Source organism: Styela clava, chromosome 2 (assembly GCF_964204865.1).
Source record: "Styela clava chromosome 2, kaStyClav1.hap1.2, whole genome shotgun sequence".
In the NCBI taxonomy this organism is placed as follows: Eukaryota; Metazoa; Chordata; class Ascidiacea; order Stolidobranchia; family Styelidae; genus Styela; species Styela clava.
This window is the reverse complement of record NC_135251.1, coordinates 14,895,966-14,913,873: the sequence shown is the minus strand read 5'-3', so window position 1 is coordinate 14,913,873 and position 17,908 is coordinate 14,895,966. Positions and strand designations below refer to the sequence as shown.

Here is a 17,908-nt window from a genome sequence, read left to right as displayed (position 1 = left end):
TCTAGCGTAATCCTGTTACGATAAACTGGGCAAGTCGACAATTCAATTTCCAACATAACACGCAATCCAGACGGCATGTCTTTATTTATTCAGAATTATCGATCGATCTGGAGTTGACGATTCCTTCAAAAATATTGACGTTTCTTCATGTTAAGTAACCTCAGATTGCTGTGGGGTTACGGGCATCGATCGTTCATAAATGATTATATTTTACCTGCACTAATAACTTAAAAATAACTCTTTTTAGAAGATAACTAGTTTGTCATTTCATGTCATTCCAGAACAAATTCGCGAGGCTGGATGTTTTGATGGCAACACAGCAAGCGTCACATCTCGATTCTCTCAAGTCCATTTATTTGATAGTATTTCAGCTCAAAATGAACTCAATTGAATATTTGACTCTTCTGGACATGTCTCTTATTATATGTACTTAGGTATTAGATTTCTCTAGCGACAGGTACTGCTGGATGTTTCTACTAATTTTGCTAAGACCATGATCCGAAGTCCCATCTAAAATAATGGTCGGGCGCAGACATTACGCGGAATAGGGACAGCATTTCAATTGTATCAGTATGACATGTAAACGATATTTTTGTCAGGATTATTATGACTTGGAGATACATCTTCACGCTCTTTTTACACTTTTTCCATCTGTGCATGTGTTAGAGTCATTTTTGATATCTATGGTTCGTATAGTTTTAGATTTAGGGGAATTTTCTTCGAAGTGAGATCATAGGTCATCTACAAATATTCATATTGCAGAATGTTGCATTGTGACAAAATAAAGTTCGATTTGATCAAAAAATATGTGGAATCACATCTTTCGATTGGGACACGGTTTATCAGCTGTGGTCCCTTAAACAGCCTCTGATAAAAAATAATTCTATGGAATTAAAGAAGCCAGAATAGTTTTTTTTACCTTGTTGACGTGAACGACTTTGGATCAAGGTTAATGGACGCTCGTAGACTTGTTTTTTACAAGCGGGTTTTCCACTTTTTTGTGAGTGTTTGTGACCTTTGATTTGGCAAAAATTTACAAAGAATAGTCAACGTGCTTTTCAAAAGAATATTGGCTGTTTCCACTTCCCAGGTAAATATGTCTTTGAGCATACTCTCAATTCACAACTCATAATTTTATCTGAGCTATTGACCTTTTGTTATGCCGGAAACTTCCTGAAATTCTTCAATATTCAGCTTACAGTCAGTGTTATTTATAGCAACAACTTTGATTAGTTTTCAAATAATTTTACCGTATTTCCTATTTAATTAAATACATTTCGAGACCAAAATTTACTCGCGTTTTTATAGAAGTGGAATAGTTGACATCTAGATTATTGTTATTTCTATGTAATTATTTTTGATTAAATTTTGGTGGTTTCGCAAGTATAGATCACTTCTTGGAAGGACTCAATTTATTCAGCTGACAATGCTTTAGATGGAATTTTCTGAATGTAATAATTTGTAAAAAAGATTGAATAACCGTAAAATCATACAAATATTTTGATTTCATATTCAGTAAAACCCTCGATCGAATTTTAATTAACTATTCGAATGTATCTGTCAATTGTGTAAACACATGTCTGATGGGTGACAATACAAATATGGGAATCTTGTCGCTTCGTTTGTTAAAAGTTCTGAATATTTAAAATAACATGTTTTCAGGTAAATAGAACAATTTCCCTCCAATAAGCTTAATTTTGGCTGAGTAGTTTGGTGTAAAATGTGTACTGCTAGTTCATTAAGATATTTATTTCACTCTATAATTACTGACAAAATAACAGGCATAATTTAGTTAGAGCGGTATTAAAAGCATATATGAAGAAACAATCTTCAAACACCGCAAGTATAAATCCAATCATGAAATTCTTGGAGTAAAAACGAACAATTATGGCCGACTAACACGACACACTCGCTTAACCATAGCTAACTTACAGAAAACGTCAGAGAATAAGCCGATGTATGTATGATTGAAATATCACATCGAATGTAGTGTCAATCTAATACGTCTTGTGAATTCCAATCGAGCGACATCCGACATCCGAACATGGAAATCTCGATGTCAATATGTCATGCACGGTTCCATTACATTTAAACCCGTGTACAGCTGAACCCACGGCAATTGCACCTGCATACTATTGCACCTATGAAATTTTTTTTTGTTTTACCGATATTTGAACCCATACTAACCTAACCCATGGGTTTTAGCACCCGTATATAGATTGAACCCGCGGATATACACATGTGTTCAAATGTACATGGTTCAAATGTACGTGGGTTCAAATGTACAGTCAATGTCATGCACATATTGATGTAATAAGCGCGAGTTTTGACAGATTTGAAGACTGAAATATTTGGAGTCTCAAAACTGACGCCAATTTTAAGCTTATAATATATCTTTATATTGTAAATATTTCACGCTAAACATTTGGCCATACACAGATCGTGTATTTTATCACCGGTCCTTACTTGACACAAGTTAAAAATATCGAAATCAACTTCGCCCTCAATACAGGATGTTCTGTAACATATTGCAGTCGTGTAGTTTAAAATTCGACAAAGTACGTTGATCTTGTGCAGTCAAGCAGAAGCGGTGGTGCAAGTATATCAAATATTTAATCACGCCGGCAACGCTTCGTTAGTGTATATTACCCAATTTCAAAGCGCGTACATGAAGTATTACGGAAGTGCTGATGGCTGAAGGGTCTCCTGGGTATTTGACCTAAATAACCTAAGAATGACAGACATTATCAGTCGTGCTATCAAGTGGCTGTAAATATTAATTTATGAAAGCTGGGGCTTGCTTTGAAAAAATGCTAAGGGGAAGATAGATTCATGCAGAATGAAACGAGAAATTATAGGATTACTTCACATCGACGGCGTAATTTGCAAGGAACGGTAAAAGCATATTATATCTTCCATGGAAGTTAATGTATATATATATATATAGATATTAGTTTGACTATCTTATGCAGCCGTATGTCTGGATAATTTTATAAAACGTATATCTATGTAAAAAGATACAAGTGTGGTGATCTCGTATGAGAAAATATAGAGCTTTAAGGTCGATTTTATATTGTCGGTAATATAAATATATTCATACATATATCTTTTACACTTTTCAAGTGTTCTTCTCTTAACAAGCCAATAAACAAGCAGCAACGGCATCACAAGGATGAGCTATTCAGTTCTGACCCTTTTGACCCTCAGTCGAACCCTAGACAAACATATTTAGTATAGTACTCTAATGAATGCACAACCACTGGACTAGACCAGGGTTTCCCCACCGCTAAGAGAATTTAATTGTTTTTAGGTGAGTCATTTTCCCTTTTACTTGCGTGTAGTTTCCTCATATTCTTTTTTTGTTTAGTATTGTTGCAATACATATTTACGCCTACCTTATAATTTATTAAAACTGTACAAAACCAGAGACAGAGTTGAGTGTCTAGCCAGCTCATCCATTAAAGATTAAACATAAAATAGAAACAAAAAATTTATATAATCCGTGAGTAATGAAAAGTATCATAATATGCAAATAAGAGCTCTTCTATAAAAGGTTGGGAGCTATTTTACTAGGCCAACGAGAAATTTAAATGGTCACAATCCCACATCTAGAATATTACATTTTATAGTAATTGTGTCAGACCAGAAATCATATCTCTTCGTAGCATGTGTATAGTTTGTAATTCCTCTGACGGCTTTCAAATTTGGCGCCTTTGTCGAGCAAACACAGCTGCGTGTGCACATTCCACATACAATGTATATTTTATTACGTGATACCCGAGATAATAGCAAGAAGAAGAATGTAGCTGTTAGTATATAATCAATATTATAAGTTAGCTGTACGAATTAGTGTATGATGTTAACTGCAGCGACTTCTAAGTTGGTTAAGATTCAATTTAATAAAAGAGGACAAAGGCGATTTAAATATGATTATTATGTATAGTAGTACATAGCTCTGAAGAGCGTTTTATTTCTTAAGTCGACATCGGGACATGTGTTTCAAGGTATTCGCAGCGCAACGTTTATACTTTGGTCTAAGAAAGTATATCAGCGCTGTCTGCGGACACCAATAGACCTTATAGTCTCTGATCTCCCATGCGGAAAATAATGTTCTGCATTAACTAAGAATTTTTCGCATTGCAAAAGACTGACGGGTGGGCTTGTTTTGCATGGTTCAAATTCAACATTATATTGTGTTTGTTTTTGTGGGATGCAGTCCACGGTCTCTTGTATGTATCACGTGGCACGATAGTTCTTCTTGCAAAATTCCAGGGTTGGCTTCGGTGATCATCTGATATTAAAACACGTCTTAAATTGGAGGCGTCAGCAGGCTTCTTCCACGGAAATTAACCGTATTTACTAGAGAAATAATAACTCACAGTCCGATCTCGATTTGAATATATATGAAAAAATGAGTGTATACCAGTGCATTCACGCAAAGTTTTTTCTTATTGAACAACTGAGTTGAAAAGTTCCTGTATTCCTTTTTCAGATTTTTTTAATGTTTGTAATATAAATGCAAAAGAATATTACTTTTGTATACTAGAACTTGCATGGCGACGAGTTGTGGATATGAGTTCCAAAAAAAGCATTTTGGATTTGCTGATGTCAAACCGGATGACTTCTATGCTTCACAGGTTTGCAGTTCCTTTTTGCGTATATATCGTATAAATATGGGATTTTTCGTTATGTGCAATGTGCTATTATTTAACTCAAAATGTTTCATAGATTTCTCGAAATATTTGGAGTTGGATATTTAAATTTGTGTTGAAATTCGATATGAAACAACATCTTGGAATTTTTAAATCTATAAGATTTCATCTCTTCTAAAGTCACATTGTTTGACAAGAAATTCTTTTGTAGATAATTCCTGATTGCCTATAAACAAACTTTATGTTTGTTGCACAAAAAACGATGAAGCCAACTGTCTAATTTAAACTAATGGATAATACATACTTAGCTAAAAAGTTTCTAAGAATCGATTTCATATCAATATATAAGTGAGCAATGCTCGAATGTATCGACATGAAAGTCCCCAGTCTTCAACCGCGGCTGCCTATGCGAATTTTACACACAATTCTGTTATCTGGTCATTCCAATCGAAATTGCAAATTCCATGAGAAGCCATAACGAGTACACTAAGGCTTTAGCGGAGTATCGGACATGTCGAGAAGATAGCTACCTTGGAATGAAGTAATGCCACATGGTGACGCAACATTCTGAAATAGCAAATTAAAGTAATAGCCCTCTAGCGACTCCATACTCAGGTTCTCAAAATTCTGAGATCGATTGTTTCATTAGTCTCGTAGAAAACCCCACAACACTTTTGAAAACGAGACACATATTCACACTTCGTGTTCAATAATTTTTGGAAAATGTAATAAAAAGATTGTTAGTTTTTTTTTAATATTGTTATTTTATAATTTGAGCAAATTTAATATATATTTACTTTAACTGCAGTGGTTCAAATCAAGAAGACTTTTTGCATGTTATCGTGGTGCTATGTTTCTATATTCCCTCGTATGGGTGATTGTGAATATATTCCAATATGAAGGGCTCTATACGTTTGCTTACCTTACCAATTGGGCGGAATGGACACTATGTTTGTACTTTGGAGTTTCATTTGGAACGGTTATGTACGGCGTGAGAAAAGATAATAATTACACAAATACACAAGAATCTTCTGATATACCGAATTATTCTGCTCTGAGTAATCGTGAGCAAGGTACTTTAGTACTTACTTATAGTTATTAGTTAATAACACTATTTTTGTTGTTAAACTAATTTATATTTATGAATACCTGTAGTGTCTGAACGTCTCTCGAATAAATGCATTTTGCTACATAGGTTTGCGTATATAATTATCAAGCGTGATTGAAAAGTATTTATTGATGAAAAAACGCTTACCAACACTTACAGTTTGTCCTCGTTATAGTAGAAATAAGAAAGTTTTTCCTAATCATTCATCATATGATAGAATTGTTTGACTACAACGGAATTTTGCCCAAAAATATAATATATTTTGTCACTTTCAGACGAACTTCGATGGTTTCACCGTCTCTGTTGGGTTCTGGCGACATTATCTACAGACCTTGAGTACTTGATTACTATAATGTTTTGGACTTTTCTGGCCGGAGAAGAAGACGCAATGCCATTACTAATTATAATTCATCAACATGGGATAACGACACTTATGATCACGATTGATTTGATGGTCTCACGCATCCAATTCCGTCTTCTTCACGTTGTCTATGTGGCGTTTTACGGAACTATATATACTTTATTGACGCTAATTTTGTACGTCACTGGGCTGCAGACAAAGATTTACAATGGTGTTATAGATTGGCAGGATGCCCCTGTTATATCGACGATTGTAGGCCTGAGCGTGCTTTGTGTTGGGTTTCCACTAGTACATTTCCTAGCGTTTGGCATTTATCATTTGAGATTTTTTTTAGCCAGGAAACTTGCAGGAAGAAAACGGGATTCAGAACTTGACTCCAGAGCATGTCAACGCAATAACGAGACTGCAAATGGTAGTAATGATGAAGATATTAATAAGAAACTGAATTGTGATTCTCTGGGTCAAGAAGAGAGCTTGTTATAATATGATAAAGCAACTATACCTTATGTTTAACATATAGATATGTCTATATATGCGAGTATGTATGTATACGAGGGAAAATTAAATTCGAATATTCTGTTTGATGCAATTACGACAAAACAAATGTCGGTTGCCCCGTACATTTAATTATTGTGTATTATTTAATTATGAGTAAATGATTCAACATATGAGGAAACAGTCGCATTTGTTTCCGCTTTCCTGCATGGACAAAATAGAAAATTCCATCATAACAATGTGCGATATCAATTTATCAGTGTTGCGTATTTTTTATTGTCTGTATTATTGAACTACTGTCGTCGACTATCCCAAGACGCAATTAATATATTGAAACATATATATATATATACAATCTTTGCTATTGTAGTTCCTGTCGGTGGAACGCAACATCTTAGAAAAAGGGGTAGATAAAATCGACAAGGTCATATTATTCAAAGCGAGCTGGAAAACACGTATAATATATTTACTACTTAGTATTCTAGATATTCAAATATAAAGAATCAGAGGTTTTCGATCTATCAAGACATAAAATAAAGCGAAGGATAACAAGGCTCAAATATATATATGGACACGAAAGCCGAATCAAGTATTTCACTCACAATTACTTCAAAAATCATATCCTTAACGTAGTTGAAACTGTGGACCTTCGTAACTCATTTACTACCGGTACCTACACTGCCTAAGCTTTATCAGAACATGTGACAATGATGCTTCGTGCACACGTCTTACCAAAAAATTGACAGTACTTTCCATTTACAGTAACTTACCGTATCTAGTCTACAGTGCATCATCGGTATCGAAAAACATTTGACTTGCAAAATCAAAAAGGAAGACAGTCGTCACGATAGGCGAATTAAAAACCGTGCAGTTGGTCCAGTAGTTAAAAATAATCGATTTCTTCAATATAGAATACAATATAGATTTCTAAGAATATAGAAGAAAAATAACAACTAAAACAATAACAACATAAGAACAAAACGATCCATATGTACATTTTCCTTACTTTTGATAAAATCCATACAAGTTTAATTTTAGGAAATCGATTTTCTATCACCGGAAGGTTCGACATTATAGTTTAGACTGTGGAAGCTTAATCTGAAATTTTGGTAATCTGCCAATCAGGGAGTTCTTTCCGCTAATTCCTCTTCATCTCTGTATGGGGAGGAGCTAGAGTTAAGTTCTTTCTCAAATGTCCTTGTTGTAATAGATTACTTCGACATACATGTGGTGTGTCGGGGTCATGTACTTTGTTTTATTCTTACATCTTGTAAAGTTCGCATCTTTATTTTATCATTGTTATAACCTGGCATCGATATGCTGTTTTTAAATCATTATAAAATATAACATACAATAGAACATATTCGCAACAGAAAAATTATTTTTATACCCAGGTTTTATAATCCGAAGACCAAGTTGAGTTTTGGGATAGTTTGAAGCCTATTTGGAGTGTCTCCGTGATTGTATGTTGATTTCGCTTTTCTAATCGTCGAAGTTTTCGCTCGAGCTTCATCTGTAAAATGTACTGGCTAATATTCCCTATCATTTAATGCTAATACATTTGAACTAAAAAATTACAAGCGAAACTGAATACTACTCAAAGCGAGGTGGTTACATGAGCGGAAAACGTGTTTGGGCAGCTAGCTGAATTTGTGTCACCCTCAACTGGTGGTTAAAAACCCATTGTGACGGATGTAAACGCGGAAGTCGATGCAAGTGGACAAATCCTTATCGAATGGTCCATCAAAAGCATTCATTGCATGAAGTATATTTTGGTATCTACAGATAACTGGACTATTTGCTTGCAGTTTATTTAACTCATGCTTTAGGTTTGGATAGAATATTGGTAATAATCCTTTGAAAATTCTCTTTAAGCTACATTTTGTAATGGGGTCTACTTCTATTTACGATAAAGTAAGTCGGACATACGATATCGCATAACTTATATCATATCTGAATAGACAATAGACAGTAAAACTTTACGAGATCACGAATGTTACTTCCTAAACACCCATGTAAATTTTACTATTATTCGGCTATCGAGGCCGGCAGCATTCTTTGAATCGTGTTTTAAACTGTGGCATCCAAGCATTATGTGACTGTGACCACATGCTTTAAAAGCTACCTCAATGAGTGACTATATCTTCGGGTCAACACGAGATGCTACCAAATCTGACGCGCATAACAAATGCAGATGACCAGCTTTTGTGAATTATTCAGGCGTAAAGACGAAACAGTGCGAGAGAGACAAAGACCAATTATGGCCAGTACAGAATATGCCTAAAGGAAAATGGAATGTTACTAATTCGAGATTGACCAAATTACCAGTTGGTAAACGCGTACATAGTATAAAGACAACAGACAGTATCTGGAGAATTTACGTTTATATTTATTGCTGTAGCAGAGATATAGCTAGGAGATTACTGGACAGTGTAGTAATCGTTGTTTAAATCACTACCCAGAGTAATACTAGGTAGGTTGCCTTGAAATAGTGCGAGCAGAAAGATATTTCAATGTTGTATATTTCACCAGTATGTCCAAAATATGAACTGTAATTTTGTCACATTCAGATTTATATCGTCCCTTATGTGGTGTTTCCTATCCGAGGCTATAGACAAATAATACTTCTCGAGTGGTATCTTCTTCAATTCAATATATGCAAATTCTAAATCGTATTTCGTCACCATATATCGATAATTAGTTTTTTTCCAGCGATCAATGCGTTATGCTGTATTTAACTGATAGATGTCCATACCTTGCATGGCTTGAGCAATTCGCGTGACTCATCTTGCCGGAACTACATAACTGTCACATACGCGCACACGAAAGTGTCACGATACTCTATTAACTTATCGGGCTAATGCACGAATAGATAAAGAGTTTTTATATATACGTGCATTCTACCAATCCTTATTAACGAGGTTTTACTGTAGTAAAACACTAAGGAATTCGATAGGCTAATTGCTTTATGTCGATTTTGATCAGTTTTTCTGGGTAGAATAGTTGATATATTTGAATGCCCTTTTTCAAGTTTGCAGATCAAGTCAGTTAGAGACAAATTTCACGCTTAACTGATTTAGATTTTAAACCGAAATGGCCACAAGCTGTGGTTACGAATTTCAACTCAAACATTTTGCGTTTGCAGATGCTTCTGCGTCGGATTTCTATGTTTCACAAGTAAGTATACAGTATAACGAATTGCCAAATTTTTCCTTTGTGCTATTGCATTGCTTTAAATTTTTATTGTAAGCTACTTCTATATTACGTTATTCAAATTAATTTACACATTCCAGTATCCTGCTTATGCATACTGCTATTTGAACGCTTTTGCAGTTCATGTTAAAGAATTTCAAGAACAATGGAAAATGATTTTATTTTACGAGCTTTATCTAAAAGCTTTTACTTTTCAACATTATACATTATCAAAGTTAATGCTTTTTAAACTCGAAAATTTTTCAATGAAAGATATAATAGTAATATTTTCTTTTACAGTGGTTCAACTCTAAAATTCTGTTCGTTCTGTATCGTGCCTTCATGTTTCTCTACTGTCTGATTTGGTCGATCAATACAACAATTATTCTTGTAGAAGCATACCCAATCTACGTTGCGTATTTGTCTAACTGGGCGGAATGGACACTAGTTGTACATTTTCTTCTTGCTCTTCTAGTGGCAATCTATGGTTTGTTCTCACAATCAAGAGACTCGACGTCAACTGAAGTTGGATGCTGCCCAGGAAACCAATGCAACAATGGTAAGTTTGACGAGGTCAACTTCATTTATAAGCTCCAAAACATAAAAATTATATGGATAGTTTACCACAAAACGGAAAATTCCAAGTCATGCATGATTAGGTAGACTATGCCCATTTGAACTGTTTTTGCACACACCTCACAGACTCAAATACAAGCATGTAAATGAATGTATCATTATAATACTATAGACTAGACAATTGGTATACACAACTAAGCGGCTGAAACACGTTCACTATTGTCTTATACTCATTTGGATGGCCCGAATCAAGTCGGTTATGATTATAGATGTAGACCTAGAGCAATTGTTGGATCAATGTATTTGAAACAACCACAGCCACAGTAGCCTTCATATCTAGTATGTACAAGCGGACAAATATCGATTATTTACTTTTACAGGTGATGTTCGTTGGTTTCATCATTTAACTTGGGTTGTACTTACGGCAACAGCTGGTGTCAACTTCATTGTAACCATTATCTACTGGGCATTTTTATCTGGCATAAGTGTAGCCTCTGTGCCCGCAAACGTACACCAACACATAATGAATTCCGTGTTAATGATTTTAGATATTTTCATTTCACGAATTCCAATTCGCTTATTTCATTTTATTTATGTGTCCCTTTATGGACTAACGTATGTGCTTTTTACCGCAATTCTACACGGAGCAGATGTGAAATCGGCTTTCTATACAAATCTTTTGGACTGGGAAAGTGCACCTGGTATCAGTGCCGGTGTATGTGTTGGGCTGATCGTTGTAGGATCACCCATTATACATCTAGTTAGTTTTGGATTTTACCATCTCCGGGCTTTCATTGCGAGAAGTGGTGGTTGTTCTTCCACAAGTTCAGAGAATAGCGGGGAGGACAATTCTGGTTTTGAGATGTCACACCCCAAAGAGGACGTTTAAATGGAAAAACTACGAGTATGGAAAAAAGAATACACTAATTTTTTGTCTTGTCGCAATGTCAGATTTTTGACTCGTGTTCAAACCTCTCATTTTGAATATTGCCATTTTGTTCGAAAATTATTAAATTAAAAGTACATTTAAGAATACTCTTCGCGAAAGTATATTTCACTGGTTGTTAAAATTAATTGGTATAATTCTAAAACTGTCTACGTGGTGAAGGCTTCCTCTGATAAGAGCAATGTTTTTCCAACTGTTGATATATGAATATCTATTTGGTCTAAACTTTGTAATTGTTATCAAGTAGGTGTAAATGAGAAGTATACGATTGTGTGGAGTAATAAAACACCAGCTGTCAGTGTCTAGGGTTCAGACTATTCGGCAGGAACAGGATCGAATTTAGACGATGAGAGGCCCTACTAGGCTAGGCTATTTGCGAGGTCCCTCTTTTCAGTGACGTCATAAAATTATTATGACTTCATAATAGATTTTTCGCTAAATGTATAATAATGTCATGAAAAGACTTATATTGCACAAAATACAAAATTTCGGGTACAAGTGAGATACGTACACTAATTTTCTAGTCCTAAACGTTTTAGTAAGAGACGTAAAAGTCGCAAGAGCTAAATACTAATTTCTGTTGAATACTATCGTTTAATTAAATACACCTCGACAATGAAAATTTGCAAAAACGTTATTTCGAATCACTGTTGAGACACTAATCAGAAAGCCTTATTTGTGAAAAATAAAATGTCATTACCCAATTGCACTCTTTCGAATTTGATCTTAAACAAATATCGCACTATTTAATTACTCATAAGGGGATATCAGAAAAATTTTGACTGCTTAAATTGCACTTATTCGACCATGGCCTAAACAAAATACCACACTGAAGCCAACCCTCGGGCGGAACAGAATAGTAATCTGGTACTAAAGTTGCATCGAAATCGATTGACAGCGTCTTAAATACTGTCTGACAGAAATTATTCCAGTTTGCCGCAAAAGATAGATGTAGATAACGCGCATTGGGGTATTTCTGAAGGGTTGTGAGTTGGGTTAGACAGATAAATAATATCAATGTTCATTTAGCATTCTAGATTTATTACCAAAGATATTGTGCAGTACATAAAAACACGAAACAAAATGTTGCACACTTTATTATTGTACGCTGTAATATCAGGGGGAACAAGCATGTAAAGAATTATCAGTAACTTAAATGCTTACTTGTGAAACCTCATATGCGAAATTACGATGTTTTTCTTATAACTAATGCAATCATCAAACAGGCTATTAGTTTGCCCTCTGAATGAAGGAGCGAAATGTTCAATAAAAGTACTTACTGTTTTTAAACAATGTAAAATCGGTATTAGTAAGCATATAAAAAATGATATTTTGATTCGATAAAATTTATACATCTTCCACAAAAATTGACGCGGAAAGATGTGGTTGTTAAAAATGTTTCTTCTTGAAGATGGTAATGTGTAACAATAGCAAATACAGTTTTGGTCTGAGTACGAACAGCAGATCCTTTTTATTCTTACTTGTCTAATTGGCATTTGAATGGCTTGCTTCAAAACGGGATATTGGGCTGTATATGAACGGCAGTATATTGCAGTACCAAGGTATTATTCAGTTGGCGGTGCTGACAGTCCAAGGTGTAACTGGGCGAGCAATCATACATTGGCTCGTGTCATTGTCTTCTGTTGTTGTTACAAACTTGAAATCTGTTTAAAATAGTCTACTTGGCTAAAAGGAATATATTCAATTTCATAATATTAAAAGATAAAAATAATGCATTAGTTGAGTTATTAAAAGATTGACTTGAAACGTGATAAGTCACCACGAATCGGAATGACGCAACAATTTAATATCAGAAACAGACAAAATAAAAGTTATTTTAGAGCGACGCGAACGGCATGCCTTTCACTTTAAATCGATTAATTTCTGCCCAAAACGTGGTTGCAGTAGAAGAGATTTAGAAAGGATTAGGTGTTTACAATGAATAGAATACGATTTCTATGAGACGTGCGTAACAACTTTGGACTTTCAGACGTGTAGATTGCAATTATATACAGGTAATTAACGATATATTCAGGTGTTGTATTCGAAATTATGCAGTGAATCCAACGCCACCATTGTTGGGAAATTATAAATATTTCTAGCCTAGATTATGTCATACGATTTCTTCATATGAGGTAGTATTAACTATGTGATACCAGAAGAAACACCTTTTGGTAATACTTTCAGAAATTCTATGCTATACGTTGTTCAATTACCTACTTTGTTATACAAAGTAATTACAAATTTTTTATTTATTCACACATCGCTTGCCTGTATTGATAGGCGTATAGTGTTCTGGCATATGCAGTTTCTGTGCCATAAAAATTATTATCAAAGCAGAAATGCACAAACGTTTGTCACGCCCTTCTTTTCTGACCTGGAAAATTTGTGCCAAAAATTGTTATTGATTTATGGCATGACGTAATTTTAGTCAAGTGACACGTTCCAAAGGACAGTCGATTATTTTTCACACCGTATGGAAGTAATGGAGCCTTGTGCTTCTTTGTTTGAGTTCATACCTTATTTTTCTAATAGATTTAGTAGAAGCACTCGAAATTTAATTAATGACTCATATGGTGAAGCTTCATTAGTCTTAAATTAAAATGGCTGTTACTTCTTGTGCATATGAATTTCAACGTAAACATATTGGATTTGCCGATGCAAAACCCACTGACTTCTACTCAGCACAGGTAACAAATTTTTTTTTAGAATACTTGAATATTTATTTGAAAATTTTTTAGTTCAACGGATGTGTGTTTTTTAAAAGTTGATTCGAAGATATAATTGGGTATCAAAGTACCGTTACGCACCCTTATTTTTTTCCACATAAGTTCAGTAACTATGAGCCACTCGAGACTATCACGATAGAGTTCTTTAATAGGGATGTCTATGGTTACAAGTCCTCAGAAACGTTAAATGAATAGCTGAAAAATTAGGTACTATGAGCGATCTGGTATAAAAACGGAGCACAGGCTCCTGGACGACAATTTCAGATGAGAATATAATTGGTGTGGTGAATCTGAGAATATAACATTGAATGAACGCGCATTCATAGTCTCACCACGCAAGGTTATCAACTTCACCACCATTCGGTTTGAATTTTGACTGAAAGATGTTTCAGCTAATAGCCTAATTCCAAACTTCGTCTACGTCTTGAAGGTTCAGTTAACGTGACTTTGGAACGGATCTACACTTATGTAGGGGCTTTCAAGCTTTCTTAATATACCCATTAGAAAATTCCAGTGCTCAAATAATAAAACATTATTATAACATTCAAAATCATTAGTTAACTGAAAAAGAAATATATACATATTAACATATTTTTATATTTTCAGTGGTTTCGTTTCAAGTCTGTCTACGTCGCGTATCGAGCATGTATTTTCGTTTACTGTTTACTATGGTCGATCATGAATGCTATGCATCTTATAAAATACGACACTAAATATTATGCATATCTATCAAATTGGGGAGAATGGACTCTCGTAGCTCACTTCTTTCTTCATCTTGTCGTTTCAATATATGGATTAACGAGAGATGCTTATTTTGGAAGATCTGAACCAGATTGTTGTATGGGGAACAAATGCAATAAAGGTGATTATATTTTATATAGTGCAAAAGGAAATGTATAGTTGAATTTTTATGGCACTAAATACCACGATTGGCATATGAAAAGTTTGCTCTTGCATATCTTGCAGAATTATTATTATTATTTCCAAGGAAATTCAAAGTTATTATCGAAATTTTAGGTTCGAGTTATTATAAAATATACTGAATATATTTGAAAAATTTCATTTGACTTATGTATAACTGACATTTTGATGTAATTTAAGTTCTACTTTTTTGTTATTTCTGGATGTATTTATTTCAGACGAACTACGATGGTTTCACCATTTAACATGGGTGACGAGTTCAGCCTCAACAGGAGCACAGTATATCATCACAATTCTGTATTGGAGTTTCCTTACAGATAACAAAGTGACTAGTAACGCTGTCAATATTCACCAGCACGTTATGAATTCAGTTCTGGTCACTATAGACCTGTTTATTTCTCGTGTTCCGGTTCGGTTTTTGCATTTCGTTTACGTCTCTCTATACGGCATCACGTACGTATTGATTACGTTGATACTGCACGGAGCAAATGATAAATCGGAATTTTACGCTGGTATTTTAGACTGGAAATCAGAACCAGGAGTTTCAACTGGTGTTGTCTTTGCAGTTATTTTAGTAGGCGCACCTGCTGTACACGCGGTGTCTTTTGGTTTCTACCACTTGAGGGCATTCATAGCAATAAAGTCGTCGTGTATGCAGCCTACTGTTGGGGAAAACGGCAATGAAGGTGGAGATGGAGAAAATAACGTTGGACTTGAAGTAATGGTTTCTGCAAATGGAAGTGCCAGGGTGTAAAATCACAAAACGAATATGATATTCTTCAAATTTCTCTTTTGTTCATGCATAGTTGCATTTTTGGTTACAACTTTACATGACAAGCCGCGTGTGTTGGAATTGAAAGACATGTTACAGTTCATTTCTAGTGTAGTTCTTATTGCTACGTCGGTTTGTACACAATAATAATCACAGGAAAGTAAAGTAAAAAAGCACAATAACCGAGGATCTGTGTTCAACAGTATTAAACTTTACATAAATCACAGAAACTATGATTTTGCCACGCCAGTCCTACTAGTTATGTGTTTTGGAGCAATCGTATATATTATATTTGTACTGCATTATTTAAAATAAATACAAATTCCAATTTTGCTTTATTTTTTTTTTATGTTTTAACGAAGATAAACCGAGTCAAAGTGACAATTACAATGTGACATGCCGCGCATACATTTAATAAATTCGAGTACCAGAAATCGCCTAATTGCTGCATATGTAAGCTCTGAACTAAGTTATTTATGAGGTCCTCTTTAAAATGACGTTCGTTATAAGACTCCATTGAATTATTTGTGACGTCATATATACATTTTATGTTTATGTAAATACGAAATAAACAATTTTTTATATTGCGTGCAATGCGAAATTTAGGTTAAATGAAGCTACGTACGCTTATCACTCGAATTGAATTAATTGAATAGCACGTTGAAAATACACAGCACTTTTAAAAAACTCAAGGCTATAATAAAACGCCTTGGCATGATGAGACCCCGACGTCATAATACCCGTTTCTAGTCGCGGTAAAAAGTTTTATCAGTGTAAATCAGAATTCACTTATTTGAATGTATTTAATTTTTTAATTTTTCAAACGAAAATAATATGGGACAAGGGGTTCAGCCTATCTTGCCGATTGGTAAATTTGGCTCCGCTTTCAGCCAAATCCAAAGGGACCAGGGCAATTGTAAGGTTGAGAACCACTACAATGAATACATTGTGCTGGTGTGTAAATCCTTACCCATTTCAAAAATATGCAGTAGTTAAAAATTTTCTATTCAGTTAAATGCAACCTCTACTGATAGTTAAAAAAAATTTGATTTAAATTTAATCAAAACTGCATCCAAGTTACATATGAATAGTTACAGTTGGAGATATGTAAAGCTATCATTGCCCATACTTGGTTTATTTCAAGAAAAACACGGCAGAACAATTCTCTACTTGGCTGTTTGGCAAATATATTAATAATTCAAGTTACGTTACGATGCTATTCATACTAAGTTGGACTGAACTGATTGAGGCATTATTTTATTTTAGAACATTCATGTAAAATCTGAGTATATATATATAGGTGGAAATCAATCGAAAAATAGTAATGAAGAGACGTTGAATGGAGATACTATGATAGAAGGATTATGTAGATGCCCGTGTACGGATTGCAGCGCTGGAAAGTGTAGCACTGAAGAGGCATTGATTGTCCGTATATGTGTACAATACAAATTAATACATTCAGGCTACTCACTACTGACTTTCTATACTCGATTTCAAACACATAGCATAGCTGAAAGGACAATATTAGGATTGTATAAGTAGTTTCAAAAATAGTAGCATTTTGCCTCAAAATGGCTACATTTAATTGTACATAGTTTTGTTTGGATTGAAAAACGTAAAAAATTTCATGTAAAATGGCTCTACTTGTCAAAATATTATCAAATTCAAAGTAGGCCTACAAAAGTTATAATTTATATATATATAAACACACTTTTGAACCAACAGATGCAAAAAACTACGTTTTATTCATTGTTAAATCAACAGTAATCTGGTGATACTACTGTTAAAAATAGTATACGGCTATTATTTATTTTCAGTGGGGAACAATTAACACGTTTTTTTGCTTTACCATGCATTTGTGTTTCAACTGGTATGGTTGCCAGCTGGATGTATAAATGGAACAGCCGTTTATTATTTTAAATTATCAAACTGTAACTGTCCCCCGTCTGGACGCTTTCAGCACTCATTGTCCCCGGATTATCATTCCACTGGTATTTATAGTGTTATTTTGATTGGTAGATTCCAAATCCCAATATTTTCAAACAATTTATTCATGCACAAAAAACACCCGATGAAATAATCTTATCAAGCAATGAAACGAGAATATCGATCAGAGACGAAGACTTATCGATCGAAAGTTAGGGATCCCCAAAACA

General features: G+C 34.4%; 3 protein-coding genes across 3 annotated transcripts; all 3 read left to right on the top strand.

Moving 5' to 3' along the window:
• Positions 1–4,498: 4,498 nt before the first annotated feature.
• On the top strand, positions 4,499–6,946 carry LOC120336280 (protein rolling stone-like). The gene is made up of 3 exons (XM_039403922.2): positions 4,499–4,637; positions 5,461–5,725; positions 6,036–6,946. The coding sequence occupies exons 1-3, from the start codon at positions 4,554–4,556 to the stop codon at positions 6,602–6,604; spliced, it is 918 nt and encodes a 305-aa protein (XP_039259856.2). The 5' UTR covers positions 4,499–4,553; the 3' UTR covers positions 6,605–6,946.
• A 2,040-nt stretch (positions 6,947–8,986) lies between these two features.
• On the top strand, positions 8,987–11,631 carry LOC120335670 (protein rolling stone-like). Its single transcript, XM_039403241.2, has 3 exons — positions 8,987–9,793; positions 10,109–10,367; positions 10,765–11,631. Exons 1-3 carry the CDS (start codon positions 9,710–9,712, stop codon positions 11,271–11,273), a joined length of 852 nt encoding a protein of 283 aa, XP_039259175.2. The 5' UTR covers positions 8,987–9,709; the 3' UTR covers positions 11,274–11,631.
• A 2,181-nt stretch (positions 11,632–13,812) lies between these two features.
• On the top strand, positions 13,813–16,262 carry LOC120336228 (protein rolling stone-like). Its single transcript, XM_039403855.2, has 3 exons — positions 13,813–14,020; positions 14,666–14,921; positions 15,199–16,262. Exons 1-3 carry the CDS (start codon positions 13,934–13,936, stop codon positions 15,732–15,734), a joined length of 879 nt encoding a protein of 292 aa, XP_039259789.2. The 5' UTR covers positions 13,813–13,933; the 3' UTR covers positions 15,735–16,262.
• Positions 16,263–17,908: the final 1,646 nt, after the last annotated feature.

Coding starts and splice junctions, on each gene's coding strand:
- LOC120336280 (XM_039403922.2), top strand. CDS start 4,554: ATGGCGACGAGTTGTGGATATGAGTTCCAAAAAAAGCATTTTGGATTT. Junction 4,638..5,460: donor ATGACTTCTATGCTTCACAG/GTTTGCAGTTCC, acceptor CTTTAACTGCAG/TGGTTCAAATCAAGAAGACT. Junction 5,726..6,035: donor TCTGAGTAATCGTGAGCAAG/GTACTTTAGTAC, acceptor TGTCACTTTCAG/ACGAACTTCGATGGTTTCAC.
- LOC120335670 (XM_039403241.2), top strand. CDS start 9,710: ATGGCCACAAGCTGTGGTTACGAATTTCAACTCAAACATTTTGCGTTT. Junction 9,794..10,108: donor CGGATTTCTATGTTTCACAA/GTAAGTATACAG, acceptor TTTCTTTTACAG/TGGTTCAACTCTAAAATTCT. Junction 10,368..10,764: donor AGGAAACCAATGCAACAATG/GTAAGTTTGACG, acceptor TTACTTTTACAG/GTGATGTTCGTTGGTTTCAT.
- LOC120336228 (XM_039403855.2), top strand. CDS start 13,934: ATGGCTGTTACTTCTTGTGCATATGAATTTCAACGTAAACATATTGGA. Junction 14,021..14,665: donor CTGACTTCTACTCAGCACAG/GTAACAAATTTT, acceptor TTATATTTTCAG/TGGTTTCGTTTCAAGTCTGT. Junction 14,922..15,198: donor GGGGAACAAATGCAATAAAG/GTGATTATATTT, acceptor TATTTATTTCAG/ACGAACTACGATGGTTTCAC.